Below are 16,961 nucleotides of genomic sequence, written 5' to 3' on the forward strand. Positions count from 1 at the left end.
TGCACGCACATTTGTGTTATCGTATGAATGCGTTTGTCTGTGTGTGCATTGTAAGGGAGGATGTGCTACAGCAGCAGCACTATTGTTCCTACCGCCCCTCATACTCTTCCTTCCTTCCTTCCCCCCAGGGTGTTGACAGCAAACAGGGACAGATTGCTATGTGCTGCTCCTGTATTTGGAGATGACCTAGTGGAGTCATAGGTGATGATGACTGGCCTACTGAAAAATAAGGCCAGGTGGCTATCATTGGCCTGCATAGCAGCCAGCACCTGTAGCCATGCTGTGCTGTGCCATGTCGCACTGTAGCGCCACTCCTCACCACACCATTAAAGATGACAAATGCTCCCATCAACTGATTTCCCAAGTTAGCAACCGCTGCCTGATGCTCCTGAAACCCTGTGTCTGCCCCAGTTCATCTGCTGGCCTTTGCCACATTTGGAACAACCATTTATTAAGTGTGAGTCACTTTTCGTTTATAATGTGTTTGGTGTTTTCGTTTGGTTATAAAGGTTAGAAGTTCATTTGCAAAAGGGGCACAAAAGATAAATGCAGTAAAAGAAAACCGTTCAGACTTATTGGGGGAAAAAGCTGCACATATTAAGAGTGAAGTTTGGCCTCGATTCACTAACTGTGCAATAAAATACCGGTATAGACTTTATTTGTATACACTACATAATATTTGGAAAAAACTTACTCTTCAATCCATTCATTAAGTTCATAAAAAGTAAAGCAGGTAAAAAGTATATGGGCCAGTATGCTGTGGAGGGACAGCAATGAAATATTAGGCTATCCAGTGGCCCCGGGTAAAACAGGCCTACTCAGGCTGGAGATTAACAACACCATCCCAATTCTTCAGCTCCAGGGACTTGGGGGACATATCTAGCCCAAGACAGGTGTATGGTTCTGGGCTACAGGCCGGAAACTGCCCCCTTCCACTGCTGAGGCAGACCTCGGTCCTCTGTGTCCCTGCGGGGGAAAGCCCATTGTGTGTACCATCTGTTGCAGCACGCGCACACAACATGGGTGTCAGGGTCATGAGGAGGGAGGTGATGTGCGATGCCTGTTTAATATCATTAGGAGGTGCAGTTGGATTTGCTAAAGTGTTGAGATCATTTTAGCAAACCCTTTGTCTCTAATAATGGGAGACAAAGGGAGCCACACCACGTACTGGGCTACTTCAGACATTTAAACAATATATATGATGTCAATTTACGAGACAGGGTGTGGTGGGGAACTTTTGAAAATAGAATTAGATATCAAGCTAACATGACTTTTTGGAAAAATCATTTTTCATTTTTTGTGATTTTTCTAAATGAGAAATGTAAATGTCCTAAATCGGGATGATATTTATGTATAACACATATTTTCAACCAGGGAAAGTGAGCAGTCCATTTGGGAGCCTGACAAATGTGTTCAAACACAGCATTATTTTGGAACCAGAGGTGACAGACCACTGAACTAGTATACGGCCGTTTAGATCGTCTCCCATGGGGGGTAGGCTTGGCTCCGTGTGTGCTTGGGATGCAGTAGTTGTAATCACCCGAGTGGTGGCGATATTTCCCTTCAGTGAAGCGGACTCCGCTTCAAATAGGTCAAGGAAAAGTTTTGTGTTTTGACAATGCAAGGTGGGCGGAGCGGTGGTCTAGTGATTGGTTAGTGAGTTCAGCTCACGGTCGGTGATTGGCCCCGGCGCTCTAATGGGGCTCTGAGCAGGCAATGTTGGGTCTCCCCCACCTCCTCCTCTTCCTCCCCCTGCTCCTCGCACCCCTCAACCCCTACACTCTGTTCTTCCCCGTCGCTGATTGTCACACATTGTTTACTACGGCTTGAAATGTGACTCACAACACAGGCTATCTGCTGGAGTACCGCTCTGACAACTGAAGGATTCTTTTGACGCGCACCGCGCGTCTTGGTTATTTGGGGAAAGGCTGTGGACACTACCCTTCTGCCATGACAGTGGATTTGTTTGCGCTTTTATGCGTGCTGGTCATCACATCCTCTGCGATGGAAGGTAAATAAGAGATTGGGATTATACTTGTTTTATGTATAGAAATGCTCCTTTCCAAGACGCGCTGTGTTGGGGATGCTTGCCACAGTCTCTGTTGGGCAGCGCTGCGCCTCTGGCACAGGGATACAGGGATACAGGGATGTCATACACGTGGATCGCCGCAGATTGCCGAGGTTATCACTTTATTTTGGAGCAGCCGTCCTCCCGCTCCGCTGCTTGTCACTGATATTATTAGTCCATGGGAAGAACGATACTTTTAAATGTGTTTAATCGCATCCAGTAGTTTGTGAGTGGCTATAAATGCGCTAAAATCTGTTTCTCTCACTCAATTCAATTCAATTTGATAAGCGTTTTGACATTAATGTAACAGGGACAATATTGCTAAAGCGTCAAGTAAAAATGAAATTATATAGACAATATAGTCTTTCTCGTTCTATACAGCAGGAGTGCAGGGCAGAAGTGACCTTTTATACATTTTTGTATTAGATTCTCAATATCCTATGACAATTAGTTTTGCTCAGTGTGAAACGAAGCCTACATTGGTAATGCATGACAAACCACCAAGGATTCCTGCCACGTTTTTTCATTAGATTGCACATATGAAAAACACTATTACTACAAGCCCCTGAGCCTCATTCTGTAGCGTTTTGAATAGCTGAGACAAACTCTCTCGGATTGTCAATTGCACTGATTGAAATTCTCCCTTTTAACCTGGATTTTATGCACCCGTACATTTCTCTATTTCACTTTTAGAAATCAACCGCTTTATTAAAAAACAAAAACAAAACGTTCAGCTGCCTCTCCCATTTTCCTCCAACTGTCCCTGTATTATTCCATCTCAATTCCCTTCTCTCTCTCTTTGTCTTTCCGCATTTCCTCCTATTCCCTCCTTTCTTTCTCACGCACACTCATCTGGACAAGCGGCAGTGCCACTAGTAACTAATATCTCCTCAGTTAAACATGTTTTTCATTTCCGCTGTGGGACCCCGGGGACCGAACACTGAGTTGTAGCCTCATACATTGGCTGATGAATGGCTATCCCGGCAACATCATGGACAAATAATTTCTTCTCTCATTTTATTGTACATAAGCTCATCCTTTCCAATAAAAAAATTCACAGGAACACACCAGCTTCCCATGGCGGTTCTATAGCCCCTCCCAAAAAGCATAAATAAGTAAATTAGAAGCAGTTTTATAGCAGTATTTTCTCACATGCAGCTTTTCTCTTTAATCATTTACAACTCTGCTCCTGGACTGCTCCCAGCTCCGGCTGTGCTCTGTAATTCGGCGGTGGCTTTCTTGTTTGTGCTCATCAGATTTCAACACAGCTATGGATACCAAGCCCAGGCCCAAATTGCTACTTCTGCGAGGATGGATATGTTGAGGTTCAAATGTTTACCCAGTGTGAAATAACAGCAGAAATGCCAAATCAGAGAGATGAGAGGAGGACGGGAGGGTAGAGTGATATTTCCCTGCGAGGAAAGGGGTGTGGGATTACTCCTCTAAAAGATGGGATCAGAAAGAAACAGATGGGCGGGGAGATGGCCCCTGAGTTACCTCGGTAACAAGGATAAAAGTGATCTCCTTGTTTGGGTTGCTAATTGAAAAAAGGTTGTCCCATGGGCAGTTTAAAATATTCAATGATCTGAACTCCAATCTGTTGCTCTTTCATTATGTGTGTGTGTGAGTTTGTGTGAGTGTGTGTGTGTGAGAGAGAAAGTGGAGCCATTGATCACATTATCCCTGCCTCTCTTCTCACACTTAATCTGATTACAACTCCAAATCAGCCGATAATCACAAAGTGTCAGAGATCTGCGTGTGTGTGTTTGTAACTTTAGAGTTAGAAGCAGACATGGACACATATTTTCAATGTAGATAATGAATATGAATATTTTGACCTCTTATACTCCCAGTAAACACCACACACATCCTTGATGAACTGTGGGATGAATGGATACATGGGTGTAAAGTTGTTTGTAGAATTTAGAAATTGTTATACTTAAACTTTAGGCACAGCTACACACCACACACACACATGCACACAATCCCACACACATGAAGGCATGCTATCTGCAAAAATAAATGCATTCACCGACAAGTTATCGAAGGGGCAGTCAGACCTAAAGCAAAGGGCTAACAGAGAGGAGAGGGAAGACGGGGATTTGCATGCCATTTAAAAAAGAAGCATGTGCCATGCTCTGTTTCACCCTCATTTGTCTTCTCTCTCCATTTCTCCCATCATCTTCTCTCTGCCTACTTTCATTTACACCTCCCTTTCCCCCCTCATTTCTCTATCCCACTCTGTCTTCCATAATTCTCCTCACTAATCTCCCAATTCCTCTCTTGTCTCCCTTCTTTCCTCATTTTCTCTCTCTCTCTCTCTCTCTCTCTCTCTCTCTCTCTCTCTCTCTCTCTCTCTCTCTCTCTCTCTTTGGTGTGCGGATGGCTCTTGCCAACAGCAGCAGTAATTCTCCCCTACTTACAGAGCCATTGCTTATTTCTGTTTGCCCTTAAACCAATTAGACTTAGATAAGCCCGCTCATTTAACGGCCTGGAACTGGGTGGTGGAGGTAAGAGGAACGGAGGGAATGGGGATGAAACAGCGGTTTTAAAGATAGACAGAGACCGGGGGAGAGAGAAAGATGAGAGAGACAGATGGAGGGAGGTCAGCGAGTTTCAGAAAAGATACCGTTGACGTGTTTTACAAATGAGTAGCCTGCAATTGAACAATGCTGTGGACGTAAACGAGCACTGTTCTGTCTGAGTTATCTGACATAGGTACATGTACTGTATAAGTGTGCCACGCTTCACTGGGGTAAAACAGCAGTAGCATTCAGTATAAGTATGATAAGAGAACATTAGTAATGTGGTGTAACCAGTCCTTAAGGATGCTATGTTAAGTACCTGTAATGCCTCATCCTCAGGGGCCAAGTGCATGGAATGGAGAATATTTTAGCTTCCTGAATAAACAATAGCTTAAGCATTAGATAATAGTTCTGGAGGTCAGAACCGCACACTGTTAATATACATCAATCAGGAGTGTTAGAGTGAGAGCGGCATATTGTTAAGAAAGGACAGAGTGTTCAAGGGCAAGTTCCAGCCCCCATCTGAGCAAGCGATTGCCCTGCTGAAGTGTCCTTGAGCAAGACATTGACTCAGCTCCTAGGGCATTGTCTCATAGCTGACCCCACTGCGGAGAGGTCAGAATCAGCGTCCAGGGATTCATAAAGTATCACTTCATTGTTATTCTGTTGGCGAGTTCCTTTTCTAATCAGATTAGCTGGAATCTAGAATTGTGTTAAAACTAACTTTGAAAATAGTAACAAACACACAACTTTTCCTGTCCACCATCGTGCTCTGTGTATTGTGGTTTGGCAGGGCTGAAGAGACATTTGCATGAGACAACTGTCAGTTTAAGTAGGATGCACGGTAGATGATTCACATTTCTCTGAATCCAGACATTAACATGAACCTTCATGCACCTGACTGGACAAAGGGACCACTCGCTGGGCTGTTATTGATCATTGCTTTGCATTTTGAAACTAGAAAAGCACGCTGGCTGTTTGGAAATTTCTAATTTAATCTAAACAATTTACTGAAATCAGTAAAAAATAGCAGTTGCAATGTCATACTTTATTTGATATCTTTTACACCAAGTAAAAATGTTTTGTGTTTTTCACATCATGATCTAAACACTGCACGTTCTCAGGTTGGTCCGACATGTATCTGGTCAGGCTGCAATCATTCCCAATTGCTTCATGGCCCTTAATCTAGCGGTGAAAATTGAGCTTGTAGTGATATAGACTGGCTTTGTGAGGCTAGTCTAGTATCGCGTTGAGAATTCTCTACTCCTCGATGACAATGATACCTGTGAAAAGAGTCCTGTTAAGTCTCTAATGGATGTGAATGCAAGATTGCTTATTTCCCCTGCTCTCTCATTTCAAATGGTTAGAAAAGAGAGGAATGAAAATATAAGCACAACATCGGCACACAGGGTTGAGGTGGTAGTACTGTAAAGGCATGAAGGATTGTGTGTGAATGATGGTTCACATGAGTATACAAGTGTATTTTAGCCACGGGCACTACTGCTGATCTGGGACCACCTGAAGTAGAATTCAATTTTCCACTCGTTTTCTACTGCAGTGTGTGTATATTGTACGTTTGGGTGCCTGTGTCGTCCATAGAGTGCTAAAGCCATTATGGCTGGTAGGGGCCGCAGACATGGCCTCATCCCATAATGGAGGCTTTATTTTGTCCACAGTGAAAAGACTACTCTGTGTTAAGGTGCGCTTACGCGGCCGAGTCAGCTATGACAACCCCAAGTGAAAACCCTGCCTGCAGCTCATGTACCTGCAGTGCTGAAAATATGTTGTACTGCCTTTTATGTGAACATATTGTGCTTGCATGCAGCCGGTGAGGCAATAATCTGTGATCTGTGCAGGATCTTATTACAGTGTACTGTATGGTGCGTATATTCTCTTGGATAATATGATCGCTGGCCCCACAATCTCTCTGTTTCTCTCACACACAGGCACACATAACGCATATACACACTGAGTCCCCCTCACAGTTCACCTTACCCCAGAGACATCTGAGCCTTAGGAAGGCCAGATGGTGGATGCAGGTTGGGGGCTGGTAGGCATGTGCACATTTTTGTGTACGTCTCAGTGTGAGAATTAGTGGTATCGAGAGAGAGAGAGAGAGAGAGAGAGAGAGAGAGAGAGAGAGAGAGAGAGAGAGAGAGAGAGAGAGAGAGAGAGAGAGAGAGAGAGAGAGAGAGAGAGAGAGAGAGAGAGAGAGAGAGAGAGAGAGAGAGAGGTAAATGTGTACTTGTATGTCCTGTTCCATTCCAGACTCGGGTCGCCTTTCTTACTATGTTGTCCTCTAGTGTCTTCCACACATTGCTGTTTCCAGAGATTTGCTGAGGAGATGCTATCGGCAGTGTTACGGTTCCGCCCGTCTTGTTTCGTGTTTGGCCCTTATCAGAGCAGGTGGCTGACTGTGGGACAGGAGCTAAGGCCTTATCCGTCCAATCTCAGGGATAAGCAGACCCACTGCATCAGCAACATACGAAACACATTAGAGCACAGGAGTTAAAGCGGTGACGCTCGTGACACAGTTCAACCTCAAACTGTGTGAGTCATCTGTTTCCTGGAGAAGCCAGTTCTCTCAAATGACAAACACACAACATGGATACACACACACACACACACACACACACACCCTCAGACATAATCATCAAGCATCGATGTGCACAACAAGAGCGAAAACGTAGAGATTACCCTCCAAGCCACACGTAGTGGAAAATAGCAATGCTAGTAATTGATTGGGAGCAGTGACCCAGCTTTCTCACCACTCAAGGATGGAGGTGTGAAAAATGTGAATTTTCTCTTTCTTTTTCTGTCTCTCAGGCTTTTTCCCCTCCATTATCACCTGTCTTAGAGATTGGGTGACAGTTGTTCAGTCAGCAGGAAAGGGGAGCCTCTTCGATATTTTTTTGAGTTGAGAGGCGAGAAGAGAAAGCATTGATTATCGAGTCTTATTTCCCAGTGTTCACGCAGCCTGGCTCCTGGGGCCTCTATGCTTACAGCCCTATGGCCCCTTTAGCTCCTGTCCACCCCAACCCTCCCTAAATCTGCGGCGGCCAGTCCAGATCCACAAAGGCCTGTTGTTGACTCGACTTCCTGGCCATTTCTTCTTGCCTTCTATATTGTTCTCTTTTTTTTTCTTCAATGAATTTTAACTAACTCTGAGAGTAGTTTCAAGCTATACCCCCCTTCTCCCCTACCTCCCCTCTGAACCTTCCTGCCTGGGAATAATTGGTTGCTTCTACCGGCTTCTTTCCTTCTTTTCCCCCCTCCTCCCTCCCTCACCTGCCTCTTTCCCCCGCACATTTTTTTAGTTGAAAACAGATGCATTTATGAAGCATTTTAGCATTGGTTAACTACAAGGGGAAAAACGTGGAATATGAGTCTGTCCCTCTGAAGACGTAATAGACGCAGGAACAGGAAGAGGGTTAAGAGACTTTTGGGGTTGTAGGCCTGTAGGAACAAAGAGCTTCATTTATGATTGTTATAATAAGATCTGTTTTTCAGTCAGGCCCAGAATGATTTAATTTGACTTTTAAGCCCTATGGTTTAGGCTTAAGGGCTACAGGCAGGATGACTGTGGGGCAAAGGCTGAGTAACTAAGTGGGAGGAGGCAGATAGAGTGGTGCGATGTTTTTGTGATTGTGACTTTCAATGCGTGGGAAACCCTTTTAAATTCTACAATCTAACTGATAAGAATATGAATTTAGCATATTGTGCACACCACACACTACAAACTTTCTGCATATAACTGTGTTTATACAACAAATCCCTTGCTTCTAAAGTCTAAACGGCCAATATATGAAGTTGCAACTATACAGGAAAAAAAAAACTTTGTGGTACGTTTTGCATTTTAAGTGAATCAGCAGCCCAGAGGATACTGCGTCTCCAGCGCTCAGAGGAATTAAAGGCAGAACGTTAATAGGGCTGAAATTACTGATGGTGGTGGAAGCTGCACCACTTCTGATTAAATAAAAGCTGGCTCCTCCACAGGCTGTTTCTCATAGGGACTGACAAGCACACAGACACAGACAGACAGACAGACACACACACACACACACACACACACACACACACACACACACAAGCACAGATGTGAATGTGCAAGAGCCCAACGCACACACACACACACGCACGTACACAGCCATACACACATATAGCTTTGATGTGTGGAAAGGAAATGAGTAGAGACGGAGAGCTAAGGGCTTGGGCCTGGGGTCTGTCCTATTATTAATGAGTAAGTGCCAGGGCCTCTCCCAGGTTCAGGACATGTGGACATATTTCACCGTTTGCCTGCCCTTCTCCTCACCATAAATGTAATCTCTTATTAAGCATTGGCTTCTTGGCAATGCAGGGCTCCATAGAAAGACAATGTGCATATGAATATTCGTGTCTCACTGCACGTGTCTGTGTTAGTATGAGAAATGAAAATTGTGCGGGGGAGAGAAATGAAGTGCCGGCGCAGTGCAAAATGGAATGCCAGCTTCTGAGAGGGACACTGATGGGCCAATAAGTAGCAGTGGTGCAAGGGCAGTTTTCACCCGGCATAATACTGAATCCAACTGCCAGGCAAGTTTTGCCTGCCCTGTGCTGTCTACTTCTCTAGCTCGATAAGAAGAGAGCTTTTTTGGAGGTAATTAACTATTGATTTGAAGCATAGAGGGTAATGGGAGATGAGTGGACAGCATCTCGATCTTCCAACAGTAGCCTGGCTGGCTAGAGAACAACTAGAAAACTGACGGGGTGAACAAGGCATTTACCTAAGAGAGCCAAGGTTAAAGTTGGTTTGTTTGGCTGTCAAGTTCTGTTCCGTGTATTTCTGCAAAAAGAGTGTATCACGGAAAAAGCAGTTAGGAATCGAGCTGGAGAATGTCTATTCAAAAGATCTCTAATATTCAATATAACTGAATATATTCATATGCATATTTATTATATTCATGACAAACTGATCCCAGTCCATGTTGGCCTGTTGACCTCTCTTCCCCATCATGAATAGTAATGACAGTCAGGTCCAAGGGGACTCATTTCAATGTAATGCAACCTTACGTCAAATCCCAACCAAACGTCCTTAGGTGATAAATCTTACCCAATATTATTGAGTATATACTTTTAGCATATGCGCAAATAAATCAAGAAGAAATTTCCCATATAGAGATGGTGTGGTTTTCCTTCCTCTGTGTTGCACTTCTAGAGCTGTATGTGCTAGTTCTTTTGTTAAAGGGCAAGCTAGAGGACAGGGATAAGGACTCATTTGTGCAAGAGAACAGAGTCGAAGAGGGACAAAGACACAGAGGGGGAGAGAAGGATAGGCCTGTATCTGCCTAAGATCTTATTTGTGATAATGAGGAGGATGGTGCTTCTGGCTGCTAACCCTTAAGCGCATCCAGCCCTTTAGAGTGTGTATGCCTGCGTGCATCTTTGTGAGAGTCCTTGGATGTCTGTTGGGAGTGTGATTTGCCTTTTTTTTCTTCTTTTTTAAAAAATAAATAAAAAAGCTATAATGAATGATTCAAAAGGTTGTTTGGTACAGTGAGTCAGGGTAGTGTGTTTTTTCTGTTAGTGTGAGATCGTTTGTAAAGGTTGCTGCTAAATCTACGATGAATGTCTTGATTCAACTAGTTAGCATAGCGGTCTCGGTCATACACTCCAAACACAAACCTGTTTTGTAATGGGGCTTGCTGAACAGTAAAAAATGCATGCCCCTCTCCAATTGTTCCGTTCTTCCTCTTCCCTTATTCCTATGAAGTCTTTCCCCTCCCTGCTTTCTCCCAAGGCTGGGCATTTGAAGCGGCGTGCCTTTGATGTAAGCTTCACACACTGTTAGACACTCACTCATCAGATTGACACTGATGTCTGGGTGGAGTCAGCCCATTTCTGAGAGCTTGTGAAATGAAGTGATGGAGTATACTGTACACACATATGGCATGCATTCAGGTAGTTTTTGATAAAGTGAAGTGGAATGTGGACGTGAATGAACAGATGTGCTCATTCAGATGCACACATTTTCCACCATGGCTGTGCTGCTGCACTCAGCTGATGATATGTCAAGATGACAAACGTTCCCACTAAGCCGAGCTGAACGTAATTGTACAGCGGTTCTTCCTGGCTGTGTTTTACAACTGTCTCACATCAGTTTTAGAGGAAATTCAGACAATATCAAAAGATGCACCCTTGACATATATGTGATGAGAGATTATTAATGCATATACTGGCCTCTTTCATCATAAATTCTTCACCTAAATGCACACCAGCACAGCCTTGGAATTCTACTAGGCTTAGTAAATGATAAATGATTTCTAAAGGCCTAACCTGTGTGTGTGTGTGTGTGTGTGTGTGTGTGTGTGTGTGTGTGTGTGTGTGTGTGTGTTGTGTGTGTGTGTGTGTGTGTGTGTGTGTGTGTGTGTGTGTGTGTGTGTGTGTGTGTGTGTGAGAATTACTTAATGTAACAATTACAATAAACATAAAGAATATATACTTTTGTTGAAAGTGTTTGGCTGGCCTCTCTGACACCAACACTCGTTTCTCATTATGATATCCAATTCAAAAGTTGTCCCTCACACATCGTCAATTAATGATTTAATCAAAACATGGTAGAGCCCTACCAAGGCGTGGCTAAATTATGTAATTTAATCTTCCCTTTCTGTTCACTCCAGCAATTCATTACATCTTTAGGTTTTCTAGTTGATGCTGCCTCTCTAGTGTTGTTGTTCTTAACACCTGGGACTGTCACAACTGGTACACACATTAAGTCTTAAAGCGATGGATGAGATGTTAAAGCCCAAGCTACAGTTTATTATGTATATTTATGTACGATTTCAATAGCCCATTGGGAGATTTTTGTAGACACACTCTAATCAAGACTCATCTCTAAACACGGAGGTCTTGGATATCTTTCTGTGTGTCATCACTTTTATGCCAGAGTAAATTATGTTTCCCCATCAAAAGGGAATCATTTCAGTATTAACATACTTTGGTTTGAATGAAGCACATAGCTCAGTTCCACCCAAGCCATTGCAAGTGATGTATCATGTTCCAACCTGTGTTAATGTCAATACTGGCTGTGTAATACCAATCACAAAACTGCTATCCTGACAAAAGCACCTGGCCATGCAGAGTCATGCAGGGATTTTTTGTTCTGTGACAGTCTCCCTGGCTTTTGTTCTCCATGCCAAGGCATTACACTAAACACTAAACAGGTTTGGGCGATGAAGGAGCATTGTCTCCGTATTTGTATATTTTTAAAAGCTGTGCGTGAGTGTGTTAGGCCGCTGTAATTTTCAGACTCACGCTCGTAATTATTCTAAGGTCTTCTTTTCTTTTTCTTTGTTTTTACCATTTATGAAATGATGAGAAATGTTATAGTCTCTGCGTGTTTTTTAAGCATTCGTGTGCAAACATGCTTGTGTTTGCACTCACAGATATTTTGACGATGTATTGATACTTAGTGTGTGTGTGTGTGTGTGTGTGTGTAACAGTTGATGACTCCTCTCATTGTAAGTGAATAAAGGGGCTCCATTAAAATCTTAACAGCCCACCTGGTGCCAGCCGTGCTTATGCTACTTTCAAGGTAGGAAAACAATGTGCTTTTACTTTCTTGAACAATCCTGAAATACATCTTCCATTTTCACATTTATGAAGGCTACTTGATACGTGGACTTACCTAACCCAAGGTTGTACAGAGGGACACATATGTGTAATTCATGTGATTGTTATAGCTCCTGACAAGGTCACTGTGTGAGTCTGTGAGTGTGTCTGTGTGTCTGTGTGTGCAAGCATGTATAAAGAATCACTCAGCTTGCTCTAAAAGGGCTTTCAGGCACCTGGCAATGATTGGCTGAAAGAGGACACCTTCTATCTGCTATTATTGACAGTTGGAAACGTAGAGAAAGCGTGAAGAGTGACTTACATTTCCGCACATGTTCTCAATCAATTTGAAGCTCAGGTAATGCTTTGAAAATCTACTTTCTTTGACAAACATCATGCGGGGGCTTCTAAAAGAAAAAAAAAACATGATTGATGGTCACAGTGCTTCTGAAAAAGCAGAAAAGACAAAAAAGCATCTCTCTCTCTCTCTCTCTCTCTCTCTCTCTCTCTCTCTCTCTCTCTCTCTCTCTCTCTCTCTCTCTCTCTCTGACTCTCTCACTGTCTGTTGCTTTGGCTCTGAAGATTGATTGTGAATCGTCCAGGACGTATGAGCGTAGCGATCATATCATGGATCACAGCATGGGGAGGGAATGACAGATGTCGTAAGCGTCCTCTGTTTATTTGAGAGACGAGAGTGTGTCTGATGGATTGGTTGCGTTTGGCGGATATATAGATGATTTGTCATCTCTTATGTGTCTCTTTGTGTTTTTGTAAACATTTAATGTGGCCCACAAAGGGTTTTTCCCATGTAGAACAATGCCAAAGTTAGCAACTACAAAACATACAGAAAGTGTATCAATGCATGGACGACTATAGTTAAAGTAACATAATAGAATATCATTTTAAGTCCATGATTGCTTTTAAGATGTCAAATGTGGATCTACATCCACCATCTCCCAAAGCACAGATCATTTTAATAGAGCAATTACAACAATTCCCTTATATTACATGAACATTCTTTTTGAATTGACTCAAAAATTAGGCACCTCACTGGGGTGATGGTTAGTAAGGGGGCTATTGAAGGAGGGGTTAACTGTGTTTCAGGCAAGGTGGTTTTGAGTGGCATATGTATCCTATTTAACAGCCCCTGAAACTACTGAGCAGTGTAGACATGAAGCAGTGTTGACAGGCCTGCTATGCTATGATTGCTGCAGTCACACTGGAGATTAGTTACAGGACCATACACACACACACGCACACATGCGCATGCACACACACATAGGGTCCTCTGTGTGAGCTGTACAGTTGATCAGGTCATTAGTATGGACAACCATTTCTACACTAACAGCCCCTGATTGCTTTGCCTTTCACATTGTGGTGACATCAGCACATTGCTAATTGACAGACAATTGCCAATAATCACGAGATGGATCAGTAAGAGGGCAATTAAAGGTTTGCTTGCTGCATCATGCCAGTTCCTTTAAGAAATTTGGACTGATCAATTGGCCCTCGTTTAGTAGCGCAGGTTAGTCAAATAGGCTTTTTTTGCAAGAGCAATTTTGCTAATGTTGGAAGTTAAATACAATCTTGCTAATGTATTTTTGTTCTTGAAGTGTAGAGGTCTCATGCTAATGTTTAGGACATTCCCTTTGCAATGTGTGTTACAATGTTTGCTGCTGCCTTTGTGGGAGATAACAGTCAGGCGCTTGTAATGGGATCCTGTCTGTTGGGAGAAGATGGAGGAAATCGCTGGGAGCTGGAATGCACTTGACTCGCTCGTTTGGGTCAGCGAAGTGTGTGTGTGTGTGTGTGTGTGTGTGTGAGCCTGTGTGTGTGTGTGTGTGTGTGTGTGTGTGTGTGAGCCTGTGTGTGTGTGTGTGAGCCTGTGTGTGTGTGTGTGTGAGCCTGTGTGTGTGTGTGTGTGTGTGTGTGTGTGTGTGTGTGTGAGAGCCTGTGTGTGTCAATGCAGGCCTGTCTGTGTGTTGTCCAAAACTGTGTTTGCTCAGCGATAGAAAAACTGAAATGTGATATGAATATCCTCTCCATTCTTCCATGAAAGTACCTGAAAATACCCCTGAAAGGGCCCCATTTAGGCTCGCGCTCAGACAATACAGTACAATGCCCCTGATGACAGGCTAACTGGGAGAGGAAATAGCCCTGCTAGGGCCAACATAATAGTGGAATATTCTGGAAGTCACAGGAGAGATTTATGGAAGCAAATAGTCTTTTTCTAACATTCAGTGGAGCAGTGTGTGTGGCGTATTTTGTGTCCGTGTGGGGTGTGTGCGTCTGACATGGTGACCCTCTTTGCTGTATGTACACCAGATTCTGTGTTGTGCGAGATGTGTGAATTGGAGCATTGCCTAGCCCGTCAATCAGATGAAGAGATCATTAGAGGTGTCACACTCAAATCTCTCATCCCTCTAATCAGCTGTCATACAGTACTAACAACACCAGGTTCTACTTGTGCCCGTGCCCAGCTGTCAAACACGAGTTCATGAGCTGAAGCTCAATACACAAAGCAATTGACAACTTATATATTTGTGTACAGGTGTCTTACCTATCATAGTGAGCACCACTTGATTGTTCTCTCTTCCCATGATCCTCTAGTGGGAAGGAGATGACTCCATCTTGGGGTCCATATGGCCCCCATGTTGGAGTCCTGCTGCTCTCGTAACAGTGGGGGAATGTCAATTAGCACTACATTTGCTGAGGATGGCATGGAACCAGAGACCTGTCACCTCTGCTTCACAGCTCTTTCTTTGAAAACATGCATGTGTGTGCATGTACTTGAGTCGTGTGTGTGTGTGTGTGTGTGTGTGTGTGTGTGTGTGTGTGTGTGTGTGTGTGTGTGTGTGTGTGTGTGTGTCAGCATGCATGGAGGGAGAGAGAATCGTATCACGGCACCTGCTTCGCAGCAGGGAGTGAGACTGCTTCACAGTGACGAGGTGTGTGTGTGTGTGTGTGTGTGTGTGTGTGTGTGTGTGTGTGTGTGCGCAAGGGGGGAAGGGCTGGGTGTAGCGATAGGGTATTGTGTGTGTGATAAGATGCAAAGCAGCATCTAAATGCATGCGGTTACTTGTAATCAATGTTACCGCAGTTCCCCTTGGGTATGCTAATGTGTCTAAAATGCTAATATTTTTCAGTGCCAAACACCTAAATTGTAGCCTATCATATGAGTGAATGAGCGATCGTGGCGATGAGATGGAATTCTGCTTGAGGAATGTCATACAGTATCTTGGGAAAATGAATTCCTGTACACAATTACTGAGAGAGCATTGTACGACTGCTGCCATAAGGATTCCTTAGGTGGCAGCAAGTGCATCATGTTTGTTAGATTTATTTGATCGCAGATTAAAAGTCTGTTTGATCTCTGTAGTGAAAGATTGATGTTCCACAAAATGGTCGGCAGCTCATTGAGGCGGACGGGGAATCTGTTTCTGATAGGACGGGGCGCAGTCGCCCCTGGAGACTGGCAATTGCAAGTACCCTGCTTTGAAATCTTGATCACATAACACCTGGATGTGATCATTTGAGAGCTAGAACAGTTACGAAAAAATAGCTCTTGTTATTTCTCTCTCTCTGGGATTTGTATGTCTGAGTATTGTGCATTTTCTTGATTTCATGTAGGGTGAAGGTATATAGAAAGACTGTGTGTGTGTGTGTGTGTGTGTGTGTGTGTGTGTGTGTGTGTGTGTGTGTGTGTGAGGTCTGGGTTTATGTTTGGCCACCACTTGGCCGCTTGTTTCTTTTGACTGACCTTGCTTAGACAGACACACCATTGCTGAGATTTGCATTTTGGCAATGTGTCTGACCAAAGGTACACTGTGTGATCTGTCCTATACAACCAAAGATATTTTATAATTGTGAGAGAAACGTGGTGAAATCTCTGGTCTTCAATTCAAAACAGTGGTCCGAGCTGAGTGAGACATGTCTGCCGATGGCTAATTTGGAGCATTGGTGACCGCCGGCCAAAGATATCCAAAGTGTAGATCAGGGGTCACCAACTTTTATGATACTGAGAGCTACTTCAAGGGTGCTGAATAATACGAAGGGCTACTTATTTGATACAAACTTCCTGAATAACATAGTTGCACGGTTCACCTTTAATGATGATATTATCATTAATAATAATAAACATCAAATAATAATAATAACGCACCTCGCGCACCATCCGTAGCTGCTCCCGCTAGCTTGTCTCAGCGAAGAGGGAAATGGAGATTTAGCTTACAGGGTCAGAGTTCATATATACATAAAACATTTTTGTTTTTTAAATTCTATATTCAATATTGTCATTTTAAAATAAAGAATAATTCAAGTGTTATTGACAAAAAACAGCAAAACAATTAAATACAAATTTTAGACAGAGCTTCATGGTGACTAGTGCTATTTTTAGAACATGCTCCGCGGGCGACTCACGTAGTCCCTGGGGCACAACGTTGGCTACCCCTGGTGTAGATAGTCTTAGAAATGTAGGACCATACTCTCGCAATTTCAGTCCTGCTGGCAACTGACGTGAAACAACACTTAAAAATACTAAGTTCACACTGTAGAAACACAATTCATGAGGCACCCATCACATAATTAGACATGATATTGTGAAATGACTTGGTGGCCTAAGAGTTTAAGATGCCAACCATGAACCGCATAGTCCTTGTTTCCTCTGTCATCTCACCACTGTGGACTCTCAAAAAAAGCATAAATTGCCCGAAAAATACTTGTATGTGTGCAATCTGACACGTATTTCCACCAACATTTTAATTACACTCATCTCGCACAGT

At 43.3% G+C, this 16,961-nt stretch overlaps 1 protein-coding gene across 2 annotated transcripts in view; it reads left to right on the plus strand.

Annotated features, from left to right (window-relative positions):
• Positions 1 to 1,739: 1,739 nt before the first annotated feature.
• The window catches only part of ephb1 (EPH receptor B1), a 150,562-nt gene continuing 135,340 nt past the window's right edge, over positions 1,740 to 16,961 (plus strand). For both annotated transcript variants that reach the window (XM_029452994.1, XM_029452995.1), the window contains exon 1: positions 1,740 to 2,011. In XM_029452994.1, coding sequence (XP_029308854.1) covers positions 1,951 to 2,011 — 61 coding nt within the window. In that variant the 5' untranslated portion in view covers positions 1,740 to 1,950. The remainder of the gene's footprint in view (positions 2,012 to 16,961) is intronic.

The sequence above is a fragment of the Cottoperca gobio genome, chromosome 17, assembly GCF_900634415.1.
Source record: "Cottoperca gobio chromosome 17, fCotGob3.1, whole genome shotgun sequence".
Lineage (NCBI taxonomy): Eukaryota > Metazoa > Chordata > Actinopteri > Perciformes > Bovichtidae > Cottoperca > Cottoperca gobio.